The sequence below is a fragment of the Bicyclus anynana genome, chromosome 2 (genome assembly GCF_947172395.1).
Source record: "Bicyclus anynana chromosome 2, ilBicAnyn1.1, whole genome shotgun sequence".
NCBI classification, from domain to species: domain Eukaryota; kingdom Metazoa; phylum Arthropoda; class Insecta; order Lepidoptera; family Nymphalidae; genus Bicyclus; species Bicyclus anynana.
In genome coordinates, this window is record NC_069084.1 from 18284917 (window position 1) to 18300031 (window position 15115).

At 37.1% G+C, this 15115-nt stretch overlaps 2 protein-coding genes across 2 annotated transcripts in view; both read right to left on the bottom strand.

Moving 5' to 3' along the window:
• The window catches only part of LOC112053008 (oxysterol-binding protein-related protein 6), a gene marked incomplete in the record, with an annotated part of 46796 nt that overhangs the window by 15214 nt on the left and 16467 nt on the right, over positions 1–15115 (bottom strand). The window contains 8 exon segments of the mRNA XM_052885094.1: positions 543–636; positions 3086–3243; positions 6493–6574; positions 6785–6919; positions 7247–7368; positions 8600–8689; positions 12832–12929; positions 13298–13518. Coding sequence (XP_052741054.1) covers positions 543–636; positions 3086–3243; positions 6493–6574; positions 6785–6919; positions 7247–7368; positions 8600–8689; positions 12832–12929; positions 13298–13518 — 1000 coding nt within the window.
• Positions 8696–12817, bottom strand: LOC128198674 (uncharacterized). Its single transcript, XM_052885097.1, has one exon. The coding sequence runs from the start codon at positions 12482–12484 to the stop codon at positions 9770–9772; it is 2715 nt and encodes a 904-aa protein (XP_052741057.1). The 5' UTR covers positions 12485–12817; the 3' UTR covers positions 8696–9769.

Here is a 15115-nt window from a genome sequence, read left to right on the forward strand (position 1 = left end):
CCGCGTGGAATTTAGTTATTCACAAATCCCTCGGGAAACATGAATTTTACCAGGATAAAAAGTATGAATTAGCTGAAATTTGGTTCAGTAGTTGAGGCGCGAAAGAGTAATAAACATTTATATCATCAAAATCATCAGTTTTCGCAAATCTCGGGAAACGAAGGATTTTTTCGGGATAAAAAGTAGCTTATGTACAACACGAGCAGAGAAGGGGAATGTTGATCGATCGTCAAGGAATTCCTTAACCCTACATCCAGTAGTCACAAGTCCTGGACTTTGCTTGGTGTTTTTCTCTCTACCACGCGATGGACCCGGCACCCGCACGGTGAATCCATGGAATGCTAAGATATTCGTCTCATAATCCAGAGTAAAATCTATCCCAACATCCATACAAACTTTCGAGTTTAATATTAGTAGGAAGGATAGGATTATGCAAATATTCTTTTTAGAATGAAAAAAATATTGGCGAATTTGAGTGTGATACAAGTCCATAGCTAATCATTGTATGTATGTATAGAGTCAGCGTGCGAGTGCGTGCTCACCGGAGTTCTGCTGCAGCGCGGAGGACAGGTCCGTGCGCAGCGCCGACAGCAGCGGTGCGCCCTCCGCCTCGCGCGCGCGCCCGCGCTCCCGCACCTGCGCACCGAGTTACCGTCGGGTGTAAGGTGACAGCACTAATGTATTCTTTGGGTTACGTTATGGAAAGTAAAAGATTTGTCCCAAAATAGGCCTATATCTATACTTAATATTATAAAGAGGTAAAGTTTGTAAGTTTGTAAGTTTGTCACATTTTTGAAATGGGGTAATCTTCGGAACTACTGGTCCGATTTAAAAAATTCTTTCACCAGTAGAATGCTACATTATCGGGGAGTGCTATAGGCTATATTTTATATTAGTATGATATATATATTCGCCGAGTTGACACAGTTTTTGTCACACAGGTCGGACCGAAAATCCTCTCAAGCATACTTATTCGCATGCGCTGCCTTAACCATTGTGTAAAATTGAAATTAATGTATGGAGGCTTTATGTATCTTTAAAAGTTCTACAAAAAAGTCCGCGACACCATATATCTATCTTCTATATATTAGCAGATATAGTACCTTTTGTGTTTTAAAAATTATAAATTTTATATACTTAGGTTTGCGTCATTATTTATGCTACTTAACTTAAATCCTTATCAAAATAAATTATTTAATAATCACAAGGATATTATGGAGATAAGATTTGCCCTTTACAGTATGTTAATTACTCAAATAGTTTCGGAGATAATACAAAATTTCTAAAAGACGCAGAAATTCCGCTATATGACGCCCGGCGCTTTCATTTACGTAGTTCCCGTTCCCGTGTGAATATGGGGATCAAACATAGCCTATAACACTCGCAAATAACGTAGCTTTCTATTGGTAAAACAATTTTTCAAATCGGTCCAGTAGATCCAGAGATTACCTCCTAAAACCACACGAACTTTACCTCTTTATATTATTAGCATAGAAGTCTCTATTTCTCTTGGTCATACCACCACTCTCGAAGGACTGGACCGATTTTGCTAAGGGTAGGAGTAAGATAGAGAAGTTACAGGGTAGTGTAGGGTACGGGTAGGGCAGCGTAGGGGTAGTGTAGGGGTAGGGTAGGTTTACGACCGGGTTTAGGGTAGTGGTAGGGTAAGGGTAGAGGTAGGGTAGTGGTAGGGTAGAGGTACGGGTAGGATAGGGAAGTGGTAGGGTAGGGGTAGGATAGGCGTGAGATAGGGGTACAGGTGGGATAGGGGTAGGAAAGGGATAGGGTACGGTTAGGGTAGGGGTAGGATGGGGGTAGGGTGTAGGTAAGGTAGGGGTAGGATAGGGTAGATGTAGCAATTGGGGTAGGGTAGGGGTAGGGTTGGGGTAGGGTAGGGTAGATGTAGCGGTTGGGGTAGGGGTAGGGTAGGGTAGGGGTAGTAGTAAAGTTGACATCGAAATTTACGCGGACGAAGTCGCGGGCGTCCGCTAGTACAGTATAAGTGTTCAAAACTAAAAATATCTGGAATTGAATTCATATACGGTGCAAGCTGTCAATGTCAGGTAATATTGTAGAATGTCAAAATTACACAAGTTAAAATAAAACATTAAATCGTAAACAGAGAAGCATGAAACAATAAAAATCCTTAAATTGCTTTAGAAATGCCTTATTCGTACGCGACTAAGCGAAGATTACTGACAATCTGTCAGGGTGTGACTTACTAGCATTATGCCATGTTAAAAAATCTCAATTAATGTTGTCAGATAATGAAAAAATACATTTTAAGATAAAAAAAAATTTTGTTCTGCTTAGTTGACACGCGGAATAAAGATCCAGCCTCCATACAAAATTGGAACATATCCTTTCTAAATGCTACACACAGCAGAAACGTGCAACGTATTTAGAGATACAAATGGTATATCGAAATCAGATTAACAAAAACCACAGGGTCATTGTAGGAGAGGAGATTTGGACCAACCACGCTAACCCAATACGGACTTAGGATAATGATGTTTGACACTGTAACGTGTAATCGTTAATGTTACCCCACTATCTGGTGTTGGTGATAATGAACGGTGATAATGAACGGGACCGTTGGCTTAGCGTGCTCGTTGAGACACTTGGGTATCCCTAGAAACTTCCACCAAAAAACTGAGAAAAGAAGTTGAATACTTTGTAGAGGCTGACGCAGCGCTTAGTTTAGCCGCCATGTAATGCGAGTTTACGGCGATTCTATTAGTCAGTCCTTACTTTACCGGTGTGCGCATAAGACAAATACAACAATAAAGTGAATTACAGTGAATATTAAGGACTCTTATTTCTCACCCCGCAAGGTCAACCGAATACGCTAACCATCATTGTGGATTACCAATCAACTCCTACAGTCAACATCCAACAACTTTATAACCCGACTTAAGTTAGGTTTCATTCAAAAACCACTAAATCAACCAGACAGTTTCTCAGAATCACACAAATTATCATTTTTATGATCAATCTCTTTTTTTTACTAAATTCAAATTAAATGCTCTTCAGGCTAAGCCAAAATTTCTTTTTTAACAGAGAAAGACTTTAGGCTTAAGCTTACCAACGTGGCCACAACATTCTTCAGACTGCAGACGAGATCCTTAGCCAGCACGGTGAAGTCCTCCCTCAGCTGCTGGTCTGGGGTGAGGCTGCAGAGGCTCGCGGGCGCGTTGAGTGCCTCCGCGCCGGGCAGCGACTGAGGCCTCGTGGCCGCACATGCTGGAAAACATGTGACATTCAAACAAACATATCTTATGTTAACCCGTAAACACCGCCGTAGCGACCGGTCGTCAAACACGGCATCATCGCGCGGATGCACGTGACAACCCGTTGACACGCTCTTTTCAATGATTAAAAACCGTATTTCGAATGACTTGGAAACTGACGCGCAGTGTTGCTCGATCCCCATATTGAATTAAAAGGGAGACAGATAAAAAGCGATTTGCATGGAGCTGTTAAAAGCTGGCAATTTGAAACGTCGTGTTTGGAAATCCATACAAGAGGCTATGTTCAGTAGTGGACGTCCATCGGTTAATGGTGATAATGAGGTTATAGAAGATCTAAAAGTGACACGTGGAAAAGTAACCCCTTGCCATATATTTGTCTCTTTTACCCTCGTGTATTTATTTACAGACGCCACGCGGTGGTTCCCGTTCCCGGTAGAAAACGGTGATAATATAGCTTATAGCACTCGGGGATAGTGTAACTTCCCAACAGTAAAAGAGTTTTTCAAATCTATTCAGTACTTCCAGAGTCTATTCAATGCAAACAACCATCTTTCCTCTTTATAATATTATAGTAAAGCCGGCCTGTTTACACAAGAGTGGTTCATTGTTTAAAAAAAAAGATTGACGTTTTTCATTTTTCTGTAAAATCGGTGGTAAAGTCACTGTTGAATGATGAACATGACGTATTTAAATTATTGTATAAAAATCTACTTGAAATAAACAAATTTAAATTTTGACGGATCCTCTATAAAAACGATGGCAAACTAAAATCTAGTGATAAAAGAAAACAACTAAAGTTTGTCTAATAATCTACATAAAGTCGTTTAAGCATCTCAACGCTTTATTAAGTTTGATGTCTATTCATTTCTGTTGTTTTACGTTTCGAATTCCTAAAAAACCAATAACTACTAATACAGTTCTATTTTGGACTGCAACATACTGTACCTATTATAATAAACCATGCTATTTTTTGGATCCATGCATAATTGGCTGACTATGAGTATGTATTTTAAAAGATACGAATTTTTCTGCCAAATGGTCTCATGGTCGTATAATAAATCTGCTGCTAAAGTTAAGTTAAGTTTATGAGATATCTGTATCATTAATCCATAGTTAATTATTATTACATATGTAACTAACACCTCTAATCTAGTAGCATATTAATCAACTCACTTTTAAACCGCTCTTCACATTCCCTTAACAACCTCAACATGTATTGGCACAGCAACTTTCCAATAGGCACGAGAAATCCACCACTGTCACTTGACATTTTATGTTTATAAATAGATATAAAAAGTACAAAAGAATAATAGCTTTATTTTGAATTTTGTAGGTATATTAAAACTCTTTGAAACGCGTATGTCATTAGAATTGAGACAATGCAAATCTCTCTAATCTCATTCAATATAGATGATTTTTTTGGAAAATCACCCTTGGTTCAATCAAGTTTTACAGATCGATGGTTAAAGTTAAGCTGTTATCATAAACTGTATTGTCACTTTTAAATTATTCTGATTTTAACTGACGAAATAGCTAAAAGAGGTTTTCTAATTGATTTTTGTATGGATATTTTTTTCTCAACTAATACACATTTTAAGGAATTAGAGTGTATTGAAAAGTTGTTTAAATCTCGCGAGACAATGGAGCTATGAGATAATCAGCAGACTCGCCTTATCTCAGATAAGCTGGAAAGTTTATGATAACCATGACAAGGCCATAGTGACACACGCACAGTACGTAATATGCTTAATATAATCTGTTCATTCTGAAATCATATTTCGACCTATATCAACTAACAAATACATGTAGACAAACTAGGACTAACTGCATAGGAGTCTGGTGGAAGGCTTCGGTCGTGGCTTGTTTTGTTACCACCCTACCGGCAGATTTAGCGTTCCGGTACGATTTTTTTTTGTAAATCTTTAAAATAAAGAATATTTTACGTCATTTCGATCCTGACAAAGTAAATCTTGCCCGAAACACATAAATATATACATATACGATAGACGAATTTGTTAACCTCACTATCAAATATATCGTAACTAAATGATTGACAATACTAGTTTCTAAAGAAATATCAAAATCATTCCTTAAATGTATAATCGTTTACTAATCTAAAATATGATCCAATAAAACATGGCATGCACGTTGCACAATCTATACGATCGGACATCATGTGGACAGGGTAAAACTAACAAAAACAAAACAAAAAATAAAGTCTTACGAACTAAAGTGGAGGCCAGATAGTTGGAAAGAAAAGCTGGAAAGTTAAAGAAAGAGCTTGTTAAAACATTGTTAATCTGTTTTTCGACGATAAAATGGTTGAATAGTCTGATGTCAATTTTATTTATGACAGCTTGAACAAAAGTCGCATTAATTTTATTAGAATGCTAGTCAGCAGCTGATATTAAGCTTAATGTGCAAATTTTGACGCCATTTTGTAAAACAACACGATATCAAAATGGCCGCCAAACTAGACTTCTCTGAAAAAATGTGGACACTTGGTTATTACCATTTTAACATTATAATTCATTATATAACGATACATGATGATCACAAGATGATTAATTATTATTTGTTTATAAAAAGCCTTTAGCACGATTTGATTGCATAGCGTTTCGTGCATGAATCGACGCCATTTTGTGTTGACATGAAATCAAAATGGCCGTCAACGGTGCGATCGACTTACCGATCTCGTAGAATCCTTTGAGAAGACATAATATTTAAAAGTTACCCACACAAATTAAAAAAGCTCTTGAGTTTTCAAAAAACATTATATCAACAAAGTAAAACCATAAAATACAACATCAACATGATTCTAAACATACAAAATAGTAAACTTGTGCAAGTATTATTAAATATTCTTGTTGTAAAGTGACTCGACTAGTTCAGTGCATTTATTCTCAAGGGCAAGTATTCCACTAGAAACAAAGGTGTAAAGTTAATTTTAGTGTACGCAAAGTACAATACAATAATAAAAGTCATACTAAAAATTTGTTTATTGAACTTTAATATAATGGATGTAGACATGGAAAAAAAATATCTAAACTTTCGAATTAAGATTTTTCTCTTAATTGTATCTATAAAAATTAAAATTTTTGGGTTCCATATATTCTCATATTGTACTAAACGTCCCTAACTTTTATATATATAAACGAGCAGGCACAATAGCATCTCTAAGGACAGACTAGGACGACAACATTTAAGTACATGTGTGTAAATGGGACAGGATAACACTCACCAATAGGAAGCGAGGCTGCGGAGGCGGGGATAGACGAAGCCCCGCCCCCTGGTGACGGTGGCGCTGTGAGGGCGGACAGAGCCTGTAACAATAATGAAGTACATGCTTTACAAATAGGATTCAGACCATTCTGCCACAGGACAGCAAGACGCCACGAACGGGAACATCTTTAAGTGGTGGATATCCAGGCAACTCGTACTAAACGATTTTTGGAACATATTGTGTTTTAAGCCTAGACTTTAAAGAAGCATTTAGGACGTGGCAAAGATTAGGGAAAGGTTTCGAGACATACCATGTGAGAATTGGAAGCGTCCATGTGCGGAGGAGCCAGTTCCACGGAAGCACATTTGTTGCTGGACTTTTTCTTGCGCAGCCCGAACTTGCGCCGGTCCTTCTTGACGTTCGGCGACGCGCCCTCCAGTGATACCTGCGAATATTTATGATTATATTTACAGAAAGAAGAGGAATTTGATGCAAATTCATTTAAAGTTAGAGTCCATTTAGATTATCGACGGCGACTCAACGAAAATTATGGTGGTCAGTCAAGATTGAAAAGTTGCTATCAGTAAGATATCTTCAGAGGAGCACAGTCACTAACCATTTATGAAGCCTTTCAATTTGTTTTGCTAAATGCGTAGAAATTCTAGGCGTTGTGTTGAAACATCGATCAATATCTTTCAACAAATTCGTGCTAAAAAATCAAGCAAAAAAGATCTTGCTAAAAATAAGTTCAGAACAAGCTGCAGGCGCTTACGTCAGTATCGTGGTGCGCCTGCTGGTGCAGCTCCAGCGCGTCCAGGTACCCCTGCAGCTGCTGCAGCGACAGCTGCGCCTGCCCCAGCTCGCGCGACACGCTGTCCAGGGGTCCGCCCGACTCTGTGACCAGTTAACGGAGTCATTACGTCGTTTGTTTTCCCATCTACTCCTTCTCACCCAAACCCACTGGTGACGCCGCTGAGGTCCCATCTAGGAGCCCACGGCACTTACACAGACAGAGAAAAACATCGTTTTTCTTTTTACCAAATACAGCCACTTTGTTTGACTCAGCCACAGGACATAATGTTTATTTTCTTTACTATAAATCGTGAAATTTTATTTTGAACAAATTCCATGTGGTTGGAAATTTTGCGTGAATAAACAGTTTTATGTAATCTAATAACAAGCACAATAGTTCTTCGATTCTGGTGAGAAGAAACAAATCAAATAGCTGATAAGATCTAATGATTATGACCTGTCGCTGACTGCCCAGGACGGACGGTATCAGGTTCTATTTCAGTTCTTCAGTCAACACAGGCTATATTACTGATTAATTAAACTTGATGATGAACATACCGATACCTCTGCCGACTGGCAAGTCATCAGACCTGACGATTATGACTTGACACTGGCTCTAACATCTGGGTTATCTGAGACCAAAATGTCTCAAAGGGGAATGTCCACCGGCCCATTCAACGTCGGCCCAGGGAACCCAGGTGTATCCCCGTATAAAAGTACACATATGGAGATGATAATTTGATGTATAAATAAGGATCTGGTTAAATAATTGGTTTAATAAAAGTATGTTTCTTGATTTAAAAAAAAGACAATTTTTTTCATCACTCTTCTAGGGCAAAATTGCTGGTTTACCAAAGCGGCGAAGTAATATTTGAAGCTGTATTATTTGTTTCTGTAAACCAAGACGTTTAACAAACTAGAAAACGAACAAACAAATTAATCATGAGTCTTCAAAAAATATCGTAAAACTCAGGCTGTATGATTTTAAACTTATTTCGTGGTTGTTCATTATGAATGATATTTAAACGGGTACATACCACGATAAAACGACGAGATTTTTATTGTCGATATTTCGACCCAGTTGCATGGATCGTGGTCACGACGGGACTGTATGGTCAACGATCTAAGCTTGTCTCCGTTGTGGACAAATTAAATATCGTAAAACGTTGTAGCAAACTGTTTTTGATAAAGTAATGATTTATCAAGATTTTTTTAAATGTCTGTCTTGTCGGGTGTCACTGTCGGGTTGTCAGGTGGTCAGGGTAGGTCTGGGCCGGTTATGGGCATTTCCCTTTACATTACAGATTAATTATTCTCATGATGATGATCATACCGATGCTCCAGCCGGCCAAGCGCCCGCCCGGGGTGCCGGACACGAAGCCCGCCTGCGGCCCGCGCACCGGCGTCGCGGGGCTTATTAGCCCTGGGACAGAACATGCGTGTACAGACACCCAGCGGTGTGAGAGGAACGAGGACTTGATCACCTCATACACTTAACAAATTAGAAATCAGTATCAAATTCTCATAACTTTACGCGCTAATGTTATGACAGACATCTTGAAATTTTTGCGGGGTATTTGTTTTGAAGAAAATGAATAATAGATTGTTTGTCAAGTCCTCTTTTCTCAATTTTAAAGGGTGTGAAGATAATGCGTGAAGTAGGGAGTAGCATGGTTGCTAAGATAATGAACGTTACAATATAAACTCTGGTTCAAATCAACCAATACAAGTAAAATATTTACTTCAAATTTATTAATCAACCATGATACAAGATTGGAGATATACGAAATGAGTTTTCTAGAAGAACATCTAATCTATAACAATAGCATTCTCATAACTAGATATTTATAGTCTACAATTTAAACAGCCCACTATATAAAAATATAAAATGCATGCAGATTAGTACAAACACACACACGTACATAAACAAAAAAAAACACAAAAGTAACGAAATTGTTTGGACTGCCAAGAATTGAAACTTCTTAACAGACCACCTAAGAAACACGTTGAGGTGGCCTGTTAATTTAGGAAATTATACGATAGGAACTAACCGGAGAAATAAGTAGGACCGCTAGGACATCTGAATATAGTTTTCAGATCATCGCCGCTGTCAGAATCCATCGAAACAACAATGTTTCCCAATGAAGAAGACATTTTGATGTCGTGATACTGATCCAATAAATGATAGAATTCAAAATCTTTAAAAAAATTACTTTTCTTGTTACTCTGAGAATGTGTGCTCTTTTTAAAAGATGGAGATAATTCTGTTACTGCTAAAATCGGTTTTTGTCCAACTTCAAATGATTCCATCTTTTTATTATTAGCTACTTTATCAACATGATCGGAACTCTCAACGTTTATTAACTTCAGCGGTCTATCTTCAAAGCTTGAACTCCAGACACGGTATTTGTCAGAGCTGATTTTGTTAAGGGCATTCTTAACTATTGCCTTGTGCCAGCAACTATTATTTGAAGTGCTTTGTTCTGTTTTTGGAATTGATAGTTTATTGTAAAGATTCAGTTTGTGTATTATAACCGACAGCTTCATTTTTAGACATTAATTTTATTGTATTTATATTGTTTTCTTTAACATCAATACTACCATCAAAGTTTGCCTGCTTATTTAAGTGAATATTTGATTCACCTATAGCCACATCAACAGCAGATTTTTTGAAATCATAATTACTAGTATTAGTAGCATTATTTACTGACTTTTGTTTTGGACACATATTGTAGTCGCATTGCGTACCAGTTTCTTCAATATCTTTTTGATAAATTTTACCTAAAAGACCTAAACCTCGAGTTTTGTTGCAAATTATTAGAAGTTTCTCGTGCTTTTTTCGTAATTTCAAATATAAACTGTTAATGTCTTTGTGCAAAGTAGGCAAGTTTTTGGATAAGGTACATACATTTTCTAATAATTGTAATATAAATTTCTCATCTATCAATTTAGGAATGTTTTCAAAAATCGATAATTCCTCTTGATGATCTCTTACCGAAGAAGAACAACTAGGTTCTTGTTCATCTGCATTAACTGCGTTACCATTCATTTTTATATCATTTTTCGAATGCATTAACTTCGATGTCAATACAGTCCCCTTCAGAGACATAATATAACATGATTTGCAGTCATCAGCAAGGGTCGTATTAATATTTCCAATAGCGCCGAATTGTGTTTCATTTAGACCAGTTTGATTAAAATTCTCATCATCGTAGAACGCATGATATAGTTTAGTATAATTTGAAGATAAGTCTGGCGGACGATGTGCATTAGACGTTCCATCACTCCATGAATGTTTCAATTCGAGTTTGTTAATTTGAATATCTTTATGACAACTATCGACGCTACTAATATATGGATTTAGATTTATATTGCAATTTGCGTTATCGTCGATGTCAATGGTATTTTGAATTTTTAAATATGGGGTAATAAGTTTAGGATGAAACATTTTATTAGAGTCACTGATATCAAAATCCTTGTCAACAAAACTTAAATTTAAGCTAATTGGTTTTGCCTTTAGTGGTTTTTCTTTTACTGTCGTAGAAATTGATGAGACTCTTTCATCTGAAGAGTGAATTGTTATTTTATCTAAAACGTTTTTCAAATATAACTGACCAGGGTCAAGTAGCTGCTCTCTGTTTTGTTTGTCATTTTCTTTAGATTTTTTTGTGGTCGATAAGTTAATTGACACTTTCTTTTGAATAGATTCAGCTTGAACATCACATTTGGGCTCACATACATTAAACTTTTCTTCTGAAGACGAAGGGCTATCATGATTATTTTCGCTATCATGTAATAAATCTAAATATGCTGCTAAAAATTCTTTGGCAAAATCAGGCGGTATAGATGTTTCACTAATTAGATGATTCATAGTTTCCTGTATTTTCGGAAATTCAATAGAAGAACTAGAATTTTCGAAATAAGGTTGTTCATTAGGCCTGTCTATAATCTTTTGAAGGTTCAAATCAAGACTGTCGATCATTTTTTTAGTAATTTTAATGTCAATATCTCTACTGTCACCACTGCTTACTGTTTTACATACACATACAGTATTCTTCAAAATTCTTTCAAGGTCTTGTCGTCTTTTCGTTGAAAGGCGTTTTTCTTTATCAAAACTATTATTAATTGATTTGGTAGGTAATTTATATTTCTTACCATTATATTCAAAGCTTACTTCATCACATCCGTTGACTTTCTCTTTGATCAGATCATCGATACCATGAAATTGTATAGATTTAGCGACGCTTCTTACAATATAATTAGACGTCGTTTCATCTTTCATAAAATATTTATTGGATTGTCTTTCTATGGATTTAGTAATTTTATTTATTTGGTTAAAGTTTGAATGTGTGGTATTATTTAGCCAATATTCTAATAGACATCTGAATAAATTTTTAACAGGATGAACATCAGAGCGTTCCAATTTTATATCATAGAGTTCTTTTACGATTTGATTTAAGTAATCTTTTATATTTACATTTCTATTTGATTCATTATAACTTTTGAAGTTCTGAAAAATGGTAATCATAAGTTTTTCTGCGACGCTGTCGTATTCGGAAGCAGGTAATGTGTGTTGCAGTCCTACATGCACAGTCTTAACTACATCTGCTTGAGTAGTATTCATATTTTTTATCGATGTTTTGATTACATTTATATTATCTGTTTCACATGACCCTTTACACTTTCCCAATATCTTAAATGTATTTAATTGCCTTTCAAGGGGAGGTTCTTCACATATATTTTTATATTTGACAAGATTAGTAGACTTTTTACTTTTCCTTATAACTGGATTATTAAGTATCTGATACTTCTGAGGAAATAAAAGAACCGTCTGTGTGTTTGTATTTTCTATTTTTTGATTGCAAATATGAATTCTTAGTCCATCTTTATCGCTGACTTGTTTTAAGTTATCAAATTCAATACCTCTATTTAATAAATGTGCATTAGCATTAGATAATGAATTTGTCTTTACATTAGGGGAGTTTACAGAATATTTACCCAAAAGCGAGGACATTATTTCAGGTGACTGAAAAGTATTTTCCAGGTCAGTATTTATATTCTGAATTTGTTTTTCTATTTTTAGAGATGATATATGCAATTTATTAACAGTTTCAGTATTCATATTTTGGCATCTTTCTCCAACGTTGCTTTGATCAAATGAACATAAACTTAAATGCGTGTTACACATGCTGCATGCAGAATCATACTTTAAGGGCATTTTCTGATTGTTTTTAGTAATAATCCGAAGATCTTTGGCATTAGATGTTTCATTTACATTGGTATGTTCATGTTTTTGGAAAAAGTTATTAACGTTAGGAGGAGAAGTGAGAATTGGATAGGCTAGTATTATTTGCGGTACATTCCAATGAGTTCTATTTCGTATATTTTCTAAAGAACTATTGAAGTAGTCGGATGCATCTACGGAAACAGAATCTGGGATTAGGGAAGGACAAATTATTTTGGTAGAACAGTGATATATGTAGTCATCTACAAATAAAGATTATTACAGCTACAGGGATTATAGTATCATAACGCATAAATAAAACATACCCATGTAATACTTACGTGATGATGTATCTGTAGGTGGCAAATCTTCAAGGGGTGCGTGAATTTTAGGAACTGATTCCCGTGCACCGAATGTAAGCAAATGTTGTCTATATAACCTGTTAGAGATATTAAGAATTATTAAGGAGTATTCATCAATCATGCCAACAATCGGACGCGTTACTTTTGTGCATTTATTGGATAAATGTAATTTATTAGGTGTTAAGATGTGCACCCCGAGATATCTCATGAAGAGCCTTTTCTCTTCACATTTCCCTTTTTCTAAAACCAAAAAAATTACATCGAAAATATAGCTCTTTCTTTCTTTAGATGCGATGGGACGAAAAAGAGACCCAATAAAGTACATACATCCAATCATTGCGTATATGTGTTGGCGCATTTGGCAGTGGTATGGTCATAACATAGACTCCACCACACAGTATAAAGTTGTGGCGGAATCTGCACACTAGTTAAAATCAAGATTTACCTATGAGTCTTCAGCACATTCAGCCACGTCCGGAAAACGTCCGGCGTTTTCGCCCGCAAATGGTAAATGAATTCGTCCGCGTCTATGTCTATCCGCCGCCGCCTGGCCTTGGCGGATATGACGGACAAGCCGACGTCCACCGAGCCGTGCAAGCGTCCGCGCGCGACGTCCGTAGGGGAGCGCGCGTAGACTAGTATACCACCGTCTACTACGAAGAAGCGCTGTGGAAACACATTTTTAGATTATCGCATAAATATTCTTTATTAATTTACTTCTTACAGTCCCAGGAACAATTTCTTTATGGCCATTAAAGTTGGCAGGATCCACCATTATGGTATGCTACGTTCATATTTTTTTCGGATTCGCTATTAATATCACATACAAAAAGTTTGAACATTATAGTCAAGAATATATATTTTGTTCCTGCCTATTAATAACATAATTTTTTTTCTGCGTAGTTTCTCTTATTTCTCATTATAATTTCTAATGCTTAAGTACATTTCTATCTCTTTCGTCGCCTGTGTAACTCCAAGCTGTCTAATGAGGCACCTTAACAGTTTAAGGGTTTGTTGTCATTTCGTAATTGGCGTAAATGCAATTGACGTAATGGCATATGTCTACTACTAAGCAGCATAGCTGTGCTCCAGTCCAGATGGTATTTCGCAAAATTAGAGGCGCTTAATGTTTAAGACCTATGCCTAAGTTTTCTTCTTAGGTGTCGCTCTGCAGGTCTTCATGAGGTCCCTGTATCAAGTAGACCGCTTTCGATCATCTATTGTGATCGCCACTTGTTGTTGCCACCAGGTACAGCAGCAGTAAAAAATGCATTAGGTTAGTGTTAGCGACGCAAATTATTATTATATTTATAAAGAAAATCCCGACCTTATTGTATGTATTTAATAAAATAAACGGGCCGAGCAAACAACGGAACGTATAACGTTCAAGGGAAACTGTCAGTTTTGACAGATTTTTGAATAAGCCCAGTTCGTTACGAATTACCCAACTGTCTACATCCCTTGTACCGATATACGTCCCGAAGAGCTCATTTTCACCGAATATTTCTGTGTTTTGTTTCGTCCGTTACAAAGTGGTCTTCGAGCCAGATCTTATGTACGAGAATCTGCGACACAAAATATATGGAGGTACGAAACGCTTGTCTAAGCCAGCTATTGGTTACGGAACGGCTTAGGCAGACACGGAACCAAGAGGTAGGTGAAGATGACGCCGCGCATAAGGCGCGGGATAAAAGTGTCAGTACCGGTCGTCAGGCGACCACTTATTGTTCAACTGCTGCGCTTTTATCAAATAGACTGCGATCGTCGAAGGCAGCGAGTCTAGCAAGGAGACGGTTGGAACTGGAGGCAGCTGCGGCTGAAGCAAAAGCCCGCATAGATAAGGAGCTTATAGAAAAAAGGCTACAAGCTAACATTGCGGCACTGAAGGTAAAATACAGTCCATCAAAGTTGAAGGAGAAGGTGAGGTCAACGCGCGATCAACATGAACGGTCCGCGCACGATCAACACGAGCTGCAAGTACAATTCGTTCTGCAGGATGATACACATCTAGGCGAATTGTGCACGCCCGCCGTTGGATGCGGTGGCACTGAAGGTGCGGCTCCGTTGGTTTATGGTGCAAAGGGTCGATCAATCGTTGGCAATTCATCGGAACCTGATAAGTCAATTTTAAAGACACCGAAGAGTCTACCTACACAAACAGGTCATATTAATAATAACACTAAGTGGCAGTCACTATTCATCGGAAAATATAGCCAAAAAATTGTACCTGTCACTGTAAAATTAAATACTTACGCTTCATACG